General features: G+C 34.8%; 1 protein-coding gene across 5 annotated transcripts in view; it reads right to left on the minus strand.

The window, feature by feature from the left end:
* The window catches only part of ARHGAP29 (Rho GTPase activating protein 29), a 94,664-nt gene that overhangs the window by 33,580 nt on the left and 43,890 nt on the right, over window positions 1-17,194 (minus strand). For 4 of the 5 annotated variants that reach the window (XM_025355298.1, XM_025355275.1, XM_025355291.1 and 1 more), the window contains 11 exons: window positions 16,555-16,665; window positions 16,374-16,454; window positions 15,961-16,149; window positions 15,107-15,244; window positions 5,969-6,126; window positions 5,250-5,386; window positions 4,871-4,975; window positions 2,535-2,633; window positions 1,367-1,506; window positions 903-1,091; window positions 206-343 (listed from right to left, as the gene is read on the minus strand). In XM_025355298.1, the coding sequence (XP_025211083.1) occupies window positions 206-343; window positions 903-1,091; window positions 1,367-1,506; window positions 2,535-2,633; window positions 4,871-4,975; window positions 5,250-5,386; window positions 5,969-6,126; window positions 15,107-15,244; window positions 15,961-16,149; window positions 16,374-16,454; window positions 16,555-16,665 (1,485 nt within the window). The remainder of the gene's footprint in view (window positions 1-205; window positions 344-902; window positions 1,092-1,366; window positions 1,507-2,534; window positions 2,634-4,870; window positions 4,976-5,249; window positions 5,387-5,968; window positions 6,127-15,106; window positions 15,245-15,960; window positions 16,150-16,373; window positions 16,455-16,554; window positions 16,666-17,194) is intronic. The other variant, XM_025355284.1, reaches the window with a different exon arrangement.

Consider the following 17,194-nt stretch of genomic DNA (forward strand, 5'->3'; position numbering starts at 1 on the left):
TGGGTGATGGGAGATGAGTTTGTTTTTATTTTTCTTTAAACTGTACATATATTTAATATACTCTTTGACCCATGCACTAATAATCAGCAAGACACCCATACCGTCTATGCCAATGAAAAAACACGTATAGCAAATATCAGCAAAATACAAATCAGATTTTTGCTGTTTTTAATTTAATGGTGGGTTTCAAGGGTAAAAATTTTACCTGCCGAAGGTATAATTTCAAGACGTCACAGATATCATGTGAACTAAATTCTGAAATGTCTACCAAGTGCATTCCATTTTCCAAAGCTTGACACAGTTTTTCAGTCTTTATTTTGTTTCCACACACACGATAAATTCCCTTCAACAGAAAAGAAAAAAATTTTGCAAAATTCTTTAGTGCAAATGGCTAAATCTACATATATTTGATTTTCAATCTTTTCATTCTATTTCAAATTTTATTAGTATTTTAGAAAAAACTATTCAAGGCCAAATGAGGTAACATTTTCTGTAGAAATCTGAAAAAATTTAGTTATTAAAGATTGTGCATTGGCCAGGTGCCTGGGAGGCAGAGGCGGGAATATCACTTGAGCCTAGAGTTCAAGACCACCAGCCTGGGCAACATAAGGAGACGCCATCTCTACAGACATTTTTTTTTAAAATTAGCCAGGCGTGGTGGCACGTGCCTGTGGTCCCAGTTACTCAGGAGGCTGAAGTGGGAGGGTTGCTTGAGCCTGGGAGGTCAAGGCTGCAGTGAGCAGTGATCATGCCACTGTACTCCAGCCTGGGCAACAGAGTGAGACCTTGTCTCAGAAACAAAACAAAACAAAACCCCTGAACATTATTTTCCTTTAAAGTCTCCTTTTCATTAGGTTACACAGGCATTTATGCTTTTTAAAATTTTAAGAGTTATAATGTACCTGTAGACACAAAGCTCTATTTTCAATCTCTGAGGCACATATTTTGAGTATAAAAGGGATACCATCTGCTTCCTTTTTTGCAACTTGTGTGAATTCTGCTCCAAATAATTGTATTTTTCCTGGAAGTTTCTGATGACCGCAAATAATGACTAAATTTTCCAAACACTTTCGATGACAAACAAGGAGACACTACAAGAAAATGATAGTTTGAAACTGGTTAACCTTAAAACTATTCACAACTGGGCAAACTGCAGGTGGGGGGTAACACAACAAAAGTGAGTTTAAGCGGTATTACTTGTGGTATTTGAAAGATTTAACAACAAAACAAAACATAAAATTGTAGAAGGCATACTGCAGAACAATTAAACATATATTTGCAAAAGATCCTAAAAAGTAAAATTAATAACAAAAAAGTAGAAAACAAAAAGCATAAAAGGGCCAACACAATTCCACAAAGATCTTACCTCTTCACATTCAACACCTTGGAACACTACAATGCCTTCACAATCCCTACATTTCGTGGGGGATCTCAATTTGCGAAACTTGTGTGTGAGAGCTGCCTTTGACATCAATGTTTTCTTAAATGTTCCAAGGGAATTGGGTCCTTGCGAGAGAAATAGTTTATAAAAATTGTAAAATGATAGAAAAATTATACCATGTGATACCATATTTTGAATAATCTTTAAACCCTGTAATCGTTCATATATTATAAAAAGCTTTGAATCTGTAATATCAAAATAGCTGCTTAGCATCCAATTTATAGGTCCAATTTATAGATCTCTTAAAAGGCACATTTATCAAGCATTTTAGCTATGAGTAAAAGTCGTCACCAAGTCATTGCTATGAATAACAACATGGCATAATGTTTTCAGAATCAGCATATTTACACTATTATTAACATGTTCTTTCATAGAGCTGGGAAGGGTGTCATAGGAGGCATTAGAAAAAGTCCCCATAAACAAAGAAAAATAGCTGTGTGAGGTTAGAGTGTGAGCATTATCTGCATTACAGACAAAGCTTTCTTAATTTACTATAAAATTATAGTTAATATCAGCTAGTTACATATTAATACTATACTGGAAGTCACATATTCCATTAATTTAGGAAATGATGCCAAACCAGGTATCTGTAGGCATTAAACGTACAAAACGAATTTATACGCCTCTAATTCAAGTTGTTAAGGTAACTGATTTAACTTTATCCTTCAAAATTCACAACTTCCTTATCCTCAAGAAGTACACTTACTTAGTTTTCTTGCTTGGTTTCTTGCATTGTTTCTTTTGAAGGAGGTTTTTAGAATTTTTTATGCACCCCAACCCTTTTAACACTAAGTCATAGTATTAGGTTTATGAAAACACATGATATCTAGCCTGTTATTTTAGCACCATGCCAATACATTTTACATCAGTAGTTTTGCTGCCTATTCTAATATTTGTATTTGTAACATTTAATTAATACATTATCAACTCGTACTTCTACATAATTGTTGGGATATATTTAAGTCATGGTGAATTTTTTTTGTTTAATACACAAGAAAGTATTGATTCTTTAAAATTATACTATTTTTCTAATATCATGCAGTGCTACTGATTCAGCTGGTTTAGTGGGACTTAATTCAGGTAAATACAATACCAGTTTCTGAAGGGGAAGATGGCTCTCTTTCATCTAGATCATCTGCAGAGGACATAGTTCCACTGGATGGTGTTCGTGGAAGTTTTCGATGAAAGTCTCCTAAAAGAAAATTGTGGATACAATTACCTGACCATTCATTGTAGGATCTTTGAAATAGGAAATGAAAACACTTTTGAATTAACAAAAGTCATACTATTTTATTAGCTTCAATGTAAAAATTTGCTTCTATTCTCATTCTCTGGGTAACAGGGAATTCTGATACTCATTCCTGGAAATGAAAAGATGTTTAACCAAATCTGACTTTCCTGAACAAATTTAAAACTGAGGCTCATGTAGTCCAATAACACTTTACTGCCAACTTCCGATGGTAAGTATTAGATATGGTAAACTTCACAAGTATAGCTGATATTTTCCATTCATGTCTAATACCTAACATGTGACAGAGTAGCTGGCACAACAGTAAAGTTGTCGTTAAATGTTTGCTGAATTAAGTTATAAATGTATACGATTAAACCAAAAGCTTTCTAAAAGATACAAAAATCTTTGAATACAACAACCCAACAGTAACATCACATTTATGTTACTGGCAAGACGGCAGACTGGGAACCAGGAACAATAGCCCAGTGATACTGGCAGGGAGCTGAGACCACAGTATACAAGCTATGTCAGCAAAGGACACTGCATATGTATCAAAGCATGTTTGGAAGCAGCTCAACTGGGAATGAGGTTTATTTACTCCCTCTCCACAGGCCTACATCTAAGTGGAAGAATTCACCTTAATGCAAGGCCTTAACAGTTTCAAATTCAGAGTTAGAAAAGCCTTTACAAATGATTTTAAAGAACATCCTCTTCACCAAAGGATTCTTCTCCACAATATGCTTAAAGGTAGCTATCTAGTTTTCACTTTGAATGTGCCCCCAATGACTGATAAATCACAAAGTTGTATTGCTCCATTTTATAACTATTCTAAATGTAAAATGCATTTCTTACATTACTGAACAGAAAACTGCCTCCCTATAAATCCCAGGCTTGGTCATATTTTTTCCCAAACGGAGAAAACAAGTACTCTAACTTTAATCCCTTTTCACTTCCAGTATTTGAAGACAGCTGACAGGTCTCCAATTTTCCTTTTTTCCAGGCAAGGCATTCCCAGGTTTTCACCCATTTATCAGGTGATGTGGTTTCTAAAATTTTGTCTTTACCACATTAAGTTTTATGGGATCCTAAATAATATGGGGCTTGCTCTAGATTGGGTCATAATTTCTGGAGCTACCTAGAACCAGTTTGTTGTTACAAAGCTAATTACAAATATTCAGTTCAATATTAGGCTCACATTTCCAGAATGTTCCTTGAACAGTGCTACTTTTAAAGAAGGCAGCAAAGTGGCAGGTGATAATCATCCTATAAACACAGTGCTGCGTGAAAATATTTTTCTAACTTTAAATATAAGAGATTTATCTAAATCAGTAAAACTTCTGCAATATGTAAGAGAAGAAAAAGGCCTTGGAATCTGAGATGGCTTAAATCCTATAATCTATCTATTAAGATCCTAGAGAAAAGAAACGTTGCCAGAAAGAACGGGCCTGGAGCAGTCTTTGGTAGAGGTGTAAAGGAAGAATGTTGGATGTAGAATCTCATGAGTTCAATTGCTACCTTCTTCTACTGCTAGCTGTATAACCTAGGCAAATCGCCCTCTTAGAAGCCACTAATGGAGAATTCAAAATGCTTACTCTGTTTCTCTCTGGGGACCATGAGATAATCTGTATCAAAGTATCTTAAAGCACATTTGTAAAAAATTAACAAGAATAAGTAGTTGCAGGCACAGAAATAGCAAAATCACATTGTTTATTATAGCAATTAAGTACCAAACAATCCAAAAGATGACAGTTAGAGTCACAGAATATACAGCAGTGAAAATAAAGATGACTACCTACATTCACATAGATCTTAAAAAAAATACATGAAGTCACAATAGTGTAATTCAATTTGTATAACATTCAGAAGAGAGCAAAACTTCACCAGATAGAGGTACTAGAAACATTCAAAATAGCTAGGGAATATTTTTAAAACATTTCAGGATAATGGTTTATTCTGGTGGGAGATACGGCAATGTTACCACGGAGGTGTGTACAGGGGCTTCTAATATACTGATAACCATCTATTTCTTAGGCTGGGTGGTGAATATATGAGGGGTTTTTAAAAACTATTTTTTAAATTGTACACTTTCCTCTCTATTATGTATGAAAGTTCACTATAAAAGCACGGTAGTCAAAAAATACCCAAAAAAGGACTGATCTTTCAATGAGTTTCATTGCTAGACTTAAATACTGATGTACCTGGACTTATAGATTCTGAATCCAGAGATCTAGATTCGCTGCTCCCTCCAGTACTCTCAGAGTCACTAAACATCCCAAATGTCCACGATCTTATAAAGGAAGGACCTTTAATAAAAAGAACAAAGTCAAAACTTGGCTACAGGTGGATTTCATAAGGTAAAATACTGACATTCTATCAAGTGAGACAATTCAAATTTCTTTAACAATAACCAATTATCAACTTCAAGAAAGGAACCATGATAACAACTGTGAATAAGATCTCACAAATTTACAATCTAAGGCCTGATTTTTAAATTCCAGAGCAAAAATTAATTTAACAATCACATTCGAACAATCTGACCTTTTATAAATTAGCACTCTTTTTAGTGTGGAAAACTACCTGTTATATCTGCACTGTTAGAGCATCTGTCCTCTTCAATTTTATTAGAACTGTCAGGAAGGCGTACAACATCCTCTAAAGAGTTGGCAGGTCCAAATCCAGAAGTTTGGGAACTATTTAAATGTTTATTTACATTTCTGAAACAACAATGACAAAAAACAAAACTCAACACTCCAGAGAATAACTAATAATCAGTCTATTCCATTCTGTGTTTAGAAAAATCTATTAATTTAACAATCACAGATGAATCAAACTAAATATTAAAAACAAATCATACTACATGGTTCAGCTTCTTATAGGAGATGCAAATACTTTTTAATTATTTGTGCTTATTACAGTGGAAACATGGGAAGGAACAGCAGAAGTATAGTTAATAACTCATGGCATGGTTTAACTTTTCTAGCATGACCTCTGTGGAAAACATAGGTTAAATTCTGTGGACATTCAAAACATGTATGGCCATCATATGATGTTCCCAAATGATTTTTAATTCTTAAATAAAAGAAGTCTGTGTCAAAATGGAAAGGCTTACTGTTAGTGAATTATATCTGTTCCTTAAATATAACTACTTCGATAACATAAAATAATATTTAAAGAACTCAGAAAATTTTTAAGTTAATTTTGTCAGTTAGAAAAGACACTTCCTTGTACTAGACAGAAACTTTAACAATTAAGTGTTTTATATTTTGAAATAATTTTGTCTGTATATTAATTCTCACCCATCAACTTTGTCTTCTTCAGTTGAATTTGTGGCCTTGACAAATTCACTGTACTCTTGGCCTGGGTCATAGAGTTTGGCACTATCACAGAGAGACTGTAAACTGTCTGCAAGGGAAGCAGCCTGCAGATGCTGCATGTTGAAGAGGTTAACTGTTACCTATGGACACAGAGACAAAAGGCAGAGTAACTCATGAGATACAGAATGTTATAAAACATACATTTATTTCAATGACTGCATCAATAAAAATACCATACAGTGAAGCATACAACACTGAATATCACTCTGAGCATACTATGATGCCTGATTTTGCATAATGTCTAGATTAGGGAGAAAAGTAGTTTGAATCTAATATCTATGAGTAATCATTTCCAGCAAAACTGGCTTTTAGCTGAAAAATTCAAAAGTGACTTCAAAAACCACATGCCCCAACTGGTTCACAATTTTAGGAGATGGATGTGTTTCTGAGGATCCTCATCTCTGTATCCTGATGGTCTGATCACAACTGCCTAAACTCTTCAGAGAAAAACATGCGGAAAACACTTCCAATCAAAGAACTATTATTTAGACTGTTTTCACTTTTTCAATCCTATAAAAACAGAAGTGCTGAACTACAGTACTCCGTTCTTATTTTTTTTTTTTTTTTTTTTTTTTTGAGACAGAGTCTCACTCTGTCGCCCAGGCTGGAGTGCAGTGGCCAGATCTCAGCTCACTGCAAGCTCCGCCTCCCGGGTTCACGCCATTCTCCTGCCTCAGCCTCCCGAGTAGCTGGGACTACAGGCGCCCACCACCTCGCCCGGCTAGTTTTTTGTATTTTTTTAGTAGAGACGGGGTTTCACCGGGATAGCCAGGATGGCCTCGATCTCCTGACCTCGTGATCCGCCCGTCTCGGCCTCCCAAAGTGCTGGGATTACAGGCTTGAGCCACCGCGCCCGGCCACAAAAGGAAAATTTATTGCTGAAAAATAAAGTATCCAGAACAAAAAATTTACTGGACGAACTGTATGGGAGAATGGGGATAACAAAGGAAAAGAGCCTGTGAACTTGAAGACAGATCAACAGAACAGTATAAACAACCAAGAGGAAAAAGCTTTGGGGAAAAAATAAAGGACTTCCAGAGCTGCGGAAGATTAACAAAAGCTCTAATGTTTGAGTCACTGGGTGTCAGAGAACGAGGAAAAAGAATACTACCAAAAAAAAAAAAAAACAACAGATTGAAGAAACAATAGTTGAAAACTTCTCAAATTTTTCAAGAGTCAAACTTGTAGATTCAAGAAGTTCAATCAATCCAAAAAAGGAAAAAACAGCAAAAACCAGGTCTAGATACGTCTTAAACAGATAAAAACCAAAGACAAAAAAAAATAATAATAATAATCCCACAAAAACAGCCAAAGAAAAACACATGCCACAATTGGGGAAATGATAATTAAAATGATTACTGGTATCTCATGAGAAACTATGGATGCCATAAGGCAGTGGAACAATATTTTTAAAGCAGTGAAAGAACTGGTTTCTGTATTTAGAATTCTATATCCAGTGAAAATGCCCTTCAGAAATGAAGATGAAATAAAGACATTCTCATATGAAACACAACCAAGTGAATCCATTACAAGCAGACCTGCTATAAAATAAGTGGTAAAGGAAGTTCTTTAGACAAAATGTTACCAGAGGAAAGATGGAACCACTAGAATGCAAGAAGAATGAATAGAAATAGTAAATAATAGACTACTTTTTCCTTCTTAACCTCTTTATAATATGTATGACTTTTAAAAGCAAAAATTTTGAGAGTCTGGTGAGGTTTTCATTGTATATGGATGTAATTTACATATATCAAATGCAACCCAGATTAGGTAAAGGAACTTCTAGGTGGTGATGCTTCTGCATTCCACTTGAAGTGGTAAAAAACTAATTCTAAGTAGACTTAAAAAAAGTGTATGTATAAACACAGATAAGTGTGCAACCATTTTTTTTAAATTGGCTATTTATAGAATAATCTATTTTAGGCTGAACTGTCCTAGCACATGTTTTAAATGGATCTAGCATTTTCATATAACTCTGGAAACCACATTAAATATTCAGCTTCTTCAACAGTGTTTCACAGTTCATTACTACTTTTTCAGGTAACTAGTAATCTTAGAACTTCTATTTCTGTTCCATGAAAGAGATAATTTTTGTTTTTTACCAGAATGCTTATTTTGTATCTTAATGACACAATATCCATTTTCATATATGACAGAGTTCATATATGTACTACTACATCTGTACATTCTTAGTCACGTCAGGCTGCTACAACAAAAGTACCATAGACCGAGTGACTTAAACAACAAAGATTTATTTCTCACAGTTGTGGAGATTGAGAGATCAAGACCAAGGCACTATCAGATTCAGTGTCTGGTGTGGGCCTCAATTCCTGGTGCATAGACTGCTCTTTTCTCTCTGTGTCCTCACATGATAGAAGGGAAAGGGTCATGAGGGCTCCACCTAGTCACCTCCCAAAGGCCCCACCCTCCAAATATCATCACATTATCACAGTGGGGATTAGGATCTCAACATGTTAATTTTGCAGGGGGTGATAAACAGTCCATAGCAACTCAGTTCAAGTAAGTTGCACTGATTGTGGGATTCTAATGAGAATTTACAATGTTAAATGATCTCAAAAACTATTATGTTTTGATACATGCTGCTTAACTGGTTGACTCCATATGACATAAACAATCAAACACAGTTTTTCATTGGTCAACCGATGTAGTTTTACATTTAGCTCCACTGAGAGTAACTGTAGACAAAAGTAAAAAGTAATAATGGAAGTCTACGTGCAACCATTGTGGTTATTAAGGCAATGCAAGTTTCTAAATGATAATTAGAGGGAGATTTTTTCAGGTTATATAAATAGATAAAAATTGAATTTCCTAACTGGAAGCTGGCCAGGAATGGTTTGTAACAGCCATATTCTCTTGAAAAAGACACTGCAGTCATTAGAACAAGAGAAGTGAAGGGAGAGAGTTCTACCAAACAAAATCTCAGTTTTGGTTCATTTGTTAAACTTTTTTCTCATTTTATAAGGACAAAGGCGAAAAAAATCATTCTGGTAATTGGACCCATGGGCCAGGCAACCCAATATTCAATTGACAGTGAATCCAAGACCATTGCAAGCAATATTCAATTTATGACACTGGTGCCGGGGAGGTGTTATGAGCAGCCACACTATTTTTCCTTTACAATGTTTTCTTCAGAAAACACTTAGAAGTTAGGAATATAACCTGAGCTACTATAACTTCTTAATAATACAGATGTGTGCAACCAATTTTTTTTTAAAAAGGTATATGAAGATACATAATAAAAAACCCAGTAGACAAATTAAAATATATGTCTAGAAAAATATCAATTCATCCAAAAGAAGGCAGCAAAAGGAAAATAGATTAACGAAAATATCATAAGGCATAAATGAAAAAGAAATAAAATGATAAAATTAAATCTGAACATATATTTACCTTAAATATAAATAGTTTAAACACTCCACTTATAAGATAGTGCCAAAATAGATTTAAAAAAAAAAAAAATCAAGACAGAAGTATATGCTCTCTATATGCTATATAAGAAACTCACTTTAAATATGATAAAATTAAAAGAATGATAAAAGATACGCTACATTCAAAATAATCAAAACTGGAATAAAATATCAATATTAAATAAAGTAGAATAAAAAGTAAGGGAATTTATCACTATAAAAAGACACATTTCTAAGGATAAAAGGATCAATATACCAAGATCATATAATAATTGTTACTGTGTAAGCAATGGAGCTTCAAAATACATAAAACAAAAACTGATAGAACTAAAAATACACCATATGTTGGAGACTTCAAAACTCCTTTCTCAGTAATTGATAAAAGTAGCAAAAGGTAAATCATCAAGAATACAGAAGAAATAAATTACATCTTAAAACAACAGGAACCAATTGATACTTACAAAGCACTCCAGTCAACAACAGAACACACATGCTTTTCAAATGTGCACATGGAAAATTCATCACTGATCTTTTCAAAGAAACAGCTTTTAGTTTTGATTTTTCCCTACTTTTCTTATTTTATTGATTTAAGAGAAATGTAATAATAACAAGTATTTCTCCTACCATAATAGAATTAAACTAAAAATCAGTATCAGGAAGATATCCAGAAAATCCTCAAATACTTGGAAATTAAACAACAGACTTCTACATTATCCACAGATCAAAGACGAAGTCTCAAGGGAAATTAGAAAATATTTTGAACTGAATATAAATGAAAATACAAATTTCAAAATTTGTGAGATATACATAAGCAATGCTTGGAGAGGAAAATTTAAAGAACTAAATGTATCAGAAAAGCACAGGAAGGTCTCAATAAACAACATAAGCTTCTGCTTTCAGAAACTTTTTTTTAAAAGGCAAAATAAACCCAAAGAAAGTAGAAATAAAGAATAAAATGCAGAATCAGTAAAATTGAGAAAAAGAAAAATTGATGAAACTAAATGCTATTTCTTTTTTAAAAGGATAATAAGACTTATAAACCTCTTGCCAGATTGACCAAAGAGAGAGAAAGAGAAAAAAGATGCAAATTACCAGTATCGGGAATGAAAGAGAGGTTATTACTACAGCCCACTGAGACATTAAAAGGTAAGAGAATACTACAAGACACATTATGCACATAAATTCAACAACCTAGATAAAAAGGACCAATTCCATGAAAGCCACAAGCTACCAAAAATCACCTAAGAAGAAATAACTAACTTGAATAGGTCTATATCAAAATACACTGAATACGTAGTAAAAAAAAAACTTCCAAAAGAGAAAATCCCAAGCCTAGACACTTTCACCAGAGGAATGTTATCAAACTTTTAAAGAAGAAATAACACAAATTTGACACAATCTGTTCCAGAAAAAATAGGAGGGAGCACTTCCCAATTCATTTTATGAAGCCAGAATCACCCTTACACTTTCAAAATCAGACAAAAACAGTTTTTTTAGACATATCAATCTTTCTCTAACAGAGAGAAAAAGAAAAAAACAGTCAACAAAGTAGCAAATTGAATCCAGCAATATATAAAAGAAAACAATTCCTCATGACCAAGAGGGGCTTATTCCAGGGATGCAAAGCTAGGTCCACACTCAAATATCAACATAATCCACCATATTTACAGGCTAAAGACAAAACTACATGTATCAAATAATGCAGAAAAACATTTGATAAAATCTAACCTTTATTCATGATAAAACTCTCAGCAAACTAGAAAAAAGAAATTTCTTAACCAGATTAAAGGCATCTTCAAAGAACCTACAGCCATCACCATATTTTATGGTGAAAGACAGTGCTTTTCCCCTAAGATGGACAATTAGGCCAGGATGTCTTCTCTCACTACCCCTATTTAACAGTGTACTAGAAGCCTTAGTTAGGGCAATAAGAAAAAGAAATAAAAGGAATACAGATTGGAAAGGAAGATATAAAACTGTCCCCCTTTGCAGGTAACATAATTTTCTATGTAGAAAATCCCGAAGAATCTACAAAAAGATCCTAAAACAAATAAGTGAGTTTAGCAAGGCTGCAAAATACAAGACCAACACACAAAATATCAAGTATATTTCTAAATATTAACAATTAAAACAGCCAGGCACGGTGGCTCACACCTGTCATCCCAGCACTCTGGGGGGCCAAGGTGGGTGGATTCCTTGAGCCCAGGAATTCGACACCAGGTTGGGCAAACATGGCAAAACCCAGTCTCTACAAAAATACAAAGATTAGCTGGGCATGGTGGCATGCACGTGTAGTCTTAGCTACCTGGGAGGCTGAGGATTACTTGAGCCCAGGAGGGTGAGGCTGCAGTAAGCTATGATCACGGCACTGTACTCCAGCCTGAGTGACAGAGTAAAACCTTGTCTCAAAACACAAAAACAAACAAAAAAGCCCCCAAACCAATTAACAATGGAAATTTTAAATAAAGGAAATCTATACATATGCACTTATGTGTACATACAGACCATTCACAATAGCCCCCCCAAATAAACACATACATACACAGGATTAAATCTAACACAACTTATTAAAGGTATGTTGAAAACTACAAAATGCTGATTTTTTTTTTTTTTTTAATCAAAGACCTAAGTAGTTGGAGAGGCATAGTATGTTCATGTGTTGGCAACTTTATATTGCTAAGATGCTACATATACAGTCAATGCTCCCCAGTCTGATCTAAAACTTAATACCAAATCCAACCAAAATGTTGGCAAGAGTTTTTGGAGATATGGACAAGCTGATTCTAACATTTTTAAGGCAGGTCGAAGGACCTAAAATACTCAAACAATTCTATAAAAGAATAAAGCTGGAAGACCCACACTATGCACCTGATTTTAAGACTTGCTGTAAAGCAAAAATAATCAAGACACTGGGGCTTTACAAAAAGGACAGCAAGAACTAAACACCACATGTTCTCAATTATAGGTGGGAATTGAACAATGAGATCACTTGGACACAGGGCGGGGAACATCACACACCAGGGCCTGTCAGGTGATTAGGCGCTGGAGCAGGGATAGCATTAGGAGAAATACCTAATGTAAATGATGAGTTGATGGGTGCAGCAAACCAACATGGCATATGTATACCTATGTATCAAACCTGCGCATTGTGCACATGTACCCCAGAACTTAAAGTATTAAAAAAAAAAAAGACAGCAAGTACTTCAGTGCAACAAAACAGAAAATATAGAAGTAGACACCTACAAATATGGCCAACTGATTTTTACCAAGATGCAGAGGCAATTTAATGAAAATGGCATAGTGTTTTCAACAAATGGTATCAAAACAAGTGGACATCTGCATTTACCATGTTTTTTATTTTCTCTATTTTATGCAGTTTTGACATCTTAAAAAGCATGCTGGCCAGTGAGAGACTGACTCTCCCTGGGCTAGCTAATTCCTAGAGATAGCCAAGGGCTCAGGTAGGATCACAGCTTTCATGTGCAAAGCAACAAGTCTCCAGTCTATAAATCCAGCCACCTCCTTTTCTAACTCTTACATACAAAGCCAATTATTTTATCTGTCCTAAATCACCCCGGGGTCAGGTACAACACAACTAGAAACCATCCCTATGATCCAAAGTCCACGGAAATCCACACTAGCCAAACTGTTGAGGAACAGTTTACCTTGCCTTTCCTGAGGAAACCCCAACAAAAACTCTACTCAGCTTCCTTTCATCCCTGCTTATGCTTGCCAAACCCAGTATTTCCCTTGTGGCCCTGCGTGGACTGATGTGTCCCCTTCTCTTGGGAAATTTAAGTCCTAAGTTTTTCTTTCAACAGCACTGACCTCTCTGTGTCACTCTGATAAAGTAAAATCCTATGGGTATAATTTTAATATAACATCCATATGCTAAAAATGAACAACCTGTACCTTAAATCTTACACAAAAATTAACCCAAAACAGATCATATATCTTTATGTAAAGCTACAGAAGTTTTAGTAGAAATCATAGGATAAACTTTTATGTTCTTGGGTTAGGTGAAGCACTCTTAGATATAACCAAAAGCATGACCCATAAAAGAAAAAACTGATAAGTTGGATTCCAACAAAATTAAAACCTTTTGCTCCCCAAAATACACTGCTAAAATAATAAAAAGAGAAGCTCCAGAATGAGAGAAAATATATGCAAGCTCAACAAGAAAATAAACAACTCAATTTTTAAAATAGCTAAAATATAGATTGTCAATAAGCCTTTGAAAAGATGCTCAATATTGTTAATCATTTTTAGAAACACAAATTAAAACCACAATTAGATAACACACCTATTGGAACAGCTAACATTTAAAAACAATGACTGATACATGTCAAGGACACAGAACAACTAGAACTCTCAGACACTGCCAGTTAGAATGAAAAATATTATAGCCACTCTGGAAAACGGTTTGGCAGTTTCTTAAAAAGGTAACTATACATTTAGCACACCAACCAGTAATCCCACTCCTGGTATTGACTTGAGAGACAAGAAAACTTATGTTCAACAAGAATGTATAAGAAAATATTCTGTAGCTCTACTCATAATCACCCCAAACTGGAAACACCACAAATGTCCAACTAGTGAATGGATAAACACTGTAGTACAGTCACACAATGGAATTCTGCAATAAAAAGAAACAAACTATTGATACATGCATAACATTGATGAATCTTAAAGGCATTATGCTGAGTAAAATAAACCAGTCAAAAGGTTATATACTATATGACTTCATTTGTATGACAATCTGGAAAAGACCAAACTAATAAGGCAGAGAACAGATTGGTACTTGCCAGGGGTTATGAGTGGGCAGAGAGTTGGACTACAAAGTAAGTAGCATGAAGGAATCATTTTTAAGTGACAGTATTGTTCTGAATCCTGATTGTGGTGGTACTTACACAAATTTATAACGGTTAAAACTTGCGGACTATACATGGAAAAAAAGGTTTTATATGTAATTAATTTTACAAAAAGCATTTTAAAGAGTAAATAAAAATACTTCAGGGCAGAATGCTTTGTCTCCAAACAAATAATTTGGTTCAATTTTAATATTTAATTTACTCCAATTCTGAAGAATATAACTCAGAGCACTGACAGAAGTTTCAAGGGTCAAAACAATTATGTCAGCAAAGCCAAGAAAACTGGTGGCTTAGAGGCAATTTTAAACACTCAGACTTCAATTTTAACCAAACAAATCATTAATCCAGAGAACATGGGGAAAGGCAGATCAAAAGAAATTCAAACTGTGCATCACTATGAAAAACTGAAAATCAATCTGCAAACTCAACACATTTTATTAATCTCAGAATCTAAATCCCATAAGAATTGTAACTTATAAGGCATACCTTCCCCTTCTGCAGATACAGAGACTTCTCTTTCTTTTCCCTCCCTCCCTACCTTCCTCCCTCCCTTCTTTCCTTCCTTCTCTCTCTCTCTCTTTCTTGATCACCCATTCTACAGTGGGTAATCATAATCATAGCTCACTGTAACCTCAAACTTTTGGGCTCAAGTGATCCTCCCACCTCAGCCTCCCAAAGTGCTGGGATTACAGGTGTGAGCCACCATGCCTGGCCTGATGGTCTTTTCTTCTTGCCTTCAAAATACTGAAGAAATTACTTACAGCTTTAAGGGTAAGATCACACTGGAAAACAAGTGTCCGGAGTTGTGTTAAAATTTCTCTTTTGGTATTTTCTAGATCATTTCTTCTTTCTTCAACATTTGTCACACAAACTTTGTAAAGTTCACTTGCTTCTTCTACCTTCACAAATATGACAGAAAGAAAACCACTAGAATTTATATTTTAAACAAATATTTACTATAGTAAAGCTAAGTTGAAATAACTGAAAATTCTGAAATATTCTGTTTTCAAAATAGTACTTCTAAACTTAATCTGTTCTGGTCCGTGATTCAAAGGCACTTGATTTTAATGGATAGCCAAGTACAATTTATAATTAGTATATTGTTTGTCTATAAAATACTTGCTCCTATTTGAAATAGCATTTTATATTTACATTTACTATATTCCATATAATCTTATAGAATTTTGTTCGTAAAATTACACTTCATCAATAATACAAAGCTTCTGCCTATCCCTGCTATCAGGTGCTTGAATTAGTACACATATACACACACACTTGCTTAAAAGGTGAACTTTCTTGTCAAGTAAAATATCTATTAAACTACTGCCTTCAGTAAGATATTCTTTCACAAACTCCAAAATTCAGCTCTCAGCATAGTGGTTCTCAAAATGTGGATCCTCACCAACAGCATCAGCACCACCTGAGAGTCTGTTAAAAAATGTAACCTGCCTTGCCCCCTCTGTTGACTTACTGAATGAGAAACTCTGGGGGATGGGCTTAGCCATCTTTTAACACGCCTTTCCAGGCAGTCCTGGCAGACACAGAACTTTGACACAAAACTCCTGGCAGATTACTGCTAATTCAACTTGCAAATAAAAAAGAAAAAGATCATTACTTTTTGGAGAGCCTCCTCTTCCAATCTTCGCTTTTTTTCTAGTTGCTTGTTGAGATTTTTTGCTAACGCACCACTTGAAGACAGATGCTCCTCTTCTGCACGAAACATGGAAGACTTTGCTTTCTCATATTCATCTTGACGTTGCATGCATAATAATTTTGCCTTTTTGAGAGCATTCTCTGCTTCAAGCTACGTCGCAAAGAGTATTAAACACAGAATATGAAAGAAATCCTACAGAACTAAATGTCTTTAGCATATTCAGCTAAATGTCTTTATGCTAAATGTCTTTAGCATATTCAGCAAGATAGTTAAGACAGTATTTTAGAAAAATGAGAGCAAGGAAGGTCAGTATATACTGCAGATTATTTTAAATGTTCACAAATAGGTATATGAAACTCCATTTTAATACTAACCATTTTATTTTGCTCCTGTTTCCAAAGTTCTTTTATTTCTTTCCTTTGTTTTTCCATTTCATTTTTCCTCCCAAGTAGAGGCTGTGAAGGGTATTTAAAATGGAAAAAGAAAAAAGCAATTTTCTAAAGGCATGCCATTGTTTAACGAAAAAGCATATTACACATATAAATTAATCTTTACCTGTACAAATTTGTTAGCCTGGAGAGCTGCAATTGTTTGTTGTAAAAGATGACTGCTCTCTATATCATTAAGAAGAGCATTAGTAAACAGAGACTGCAGTGGCATGAACTCCTAAAATTTAAAATTGAAAAGTAAATTTTACAATAGAAATGGCACTAGAATTCCAAACACATCACTACTCTTCAAAAAGGGAAACTAAGTTTAGACTTTTGCCCCCAGAAAAATAACTAGTCATAAACATGACTATGAGAAAAATATAGAAGAAAATTAATTAATTATAAAACTGGTTAGCAAAAGTAGTAGCTATCAAGACAATCAGTATTTGGATAAAATTGTAAATTTCTGGCCAGGAATAGTGACTCACGCCGTAATCCCAACACTCTGGGAGGCCAAGGGGACGGACTACTTGAGCTCAGGAATTTGAGATCAGCCTAGGCAACATGGTGAAACCCTATCTCTATAAAAACATGCAAAAATTAGCCAGGCATGGTGGGCACCTATAGTTCCACATAATCAGGAGGCTGAGGTGGGAGGATCGCTTGAGCCTAGGGGGACAGAGGTTGCAGTGAGCTGAGATCATGCCACTGCACGCCAGCCTGGGTTACAGAGTGAGACTCTGTATTAAGATGAAAAAAAAAGT

Source organism: Theropithecus gelada, chromosome 1 (assembly GCF_003255815.1).
Source record: "Theropithecus gelada isolate Dixy chromosome 1, Tgel_1.0, whole genome shotgun sequence".
In the NCBI taxonomy this organism is placed as follows: Eukaryota; Metazoa; Chordata; class Mammalia; order Primates; family Cercopithecidae; genus Theropithecus; species Theropithecus gelada.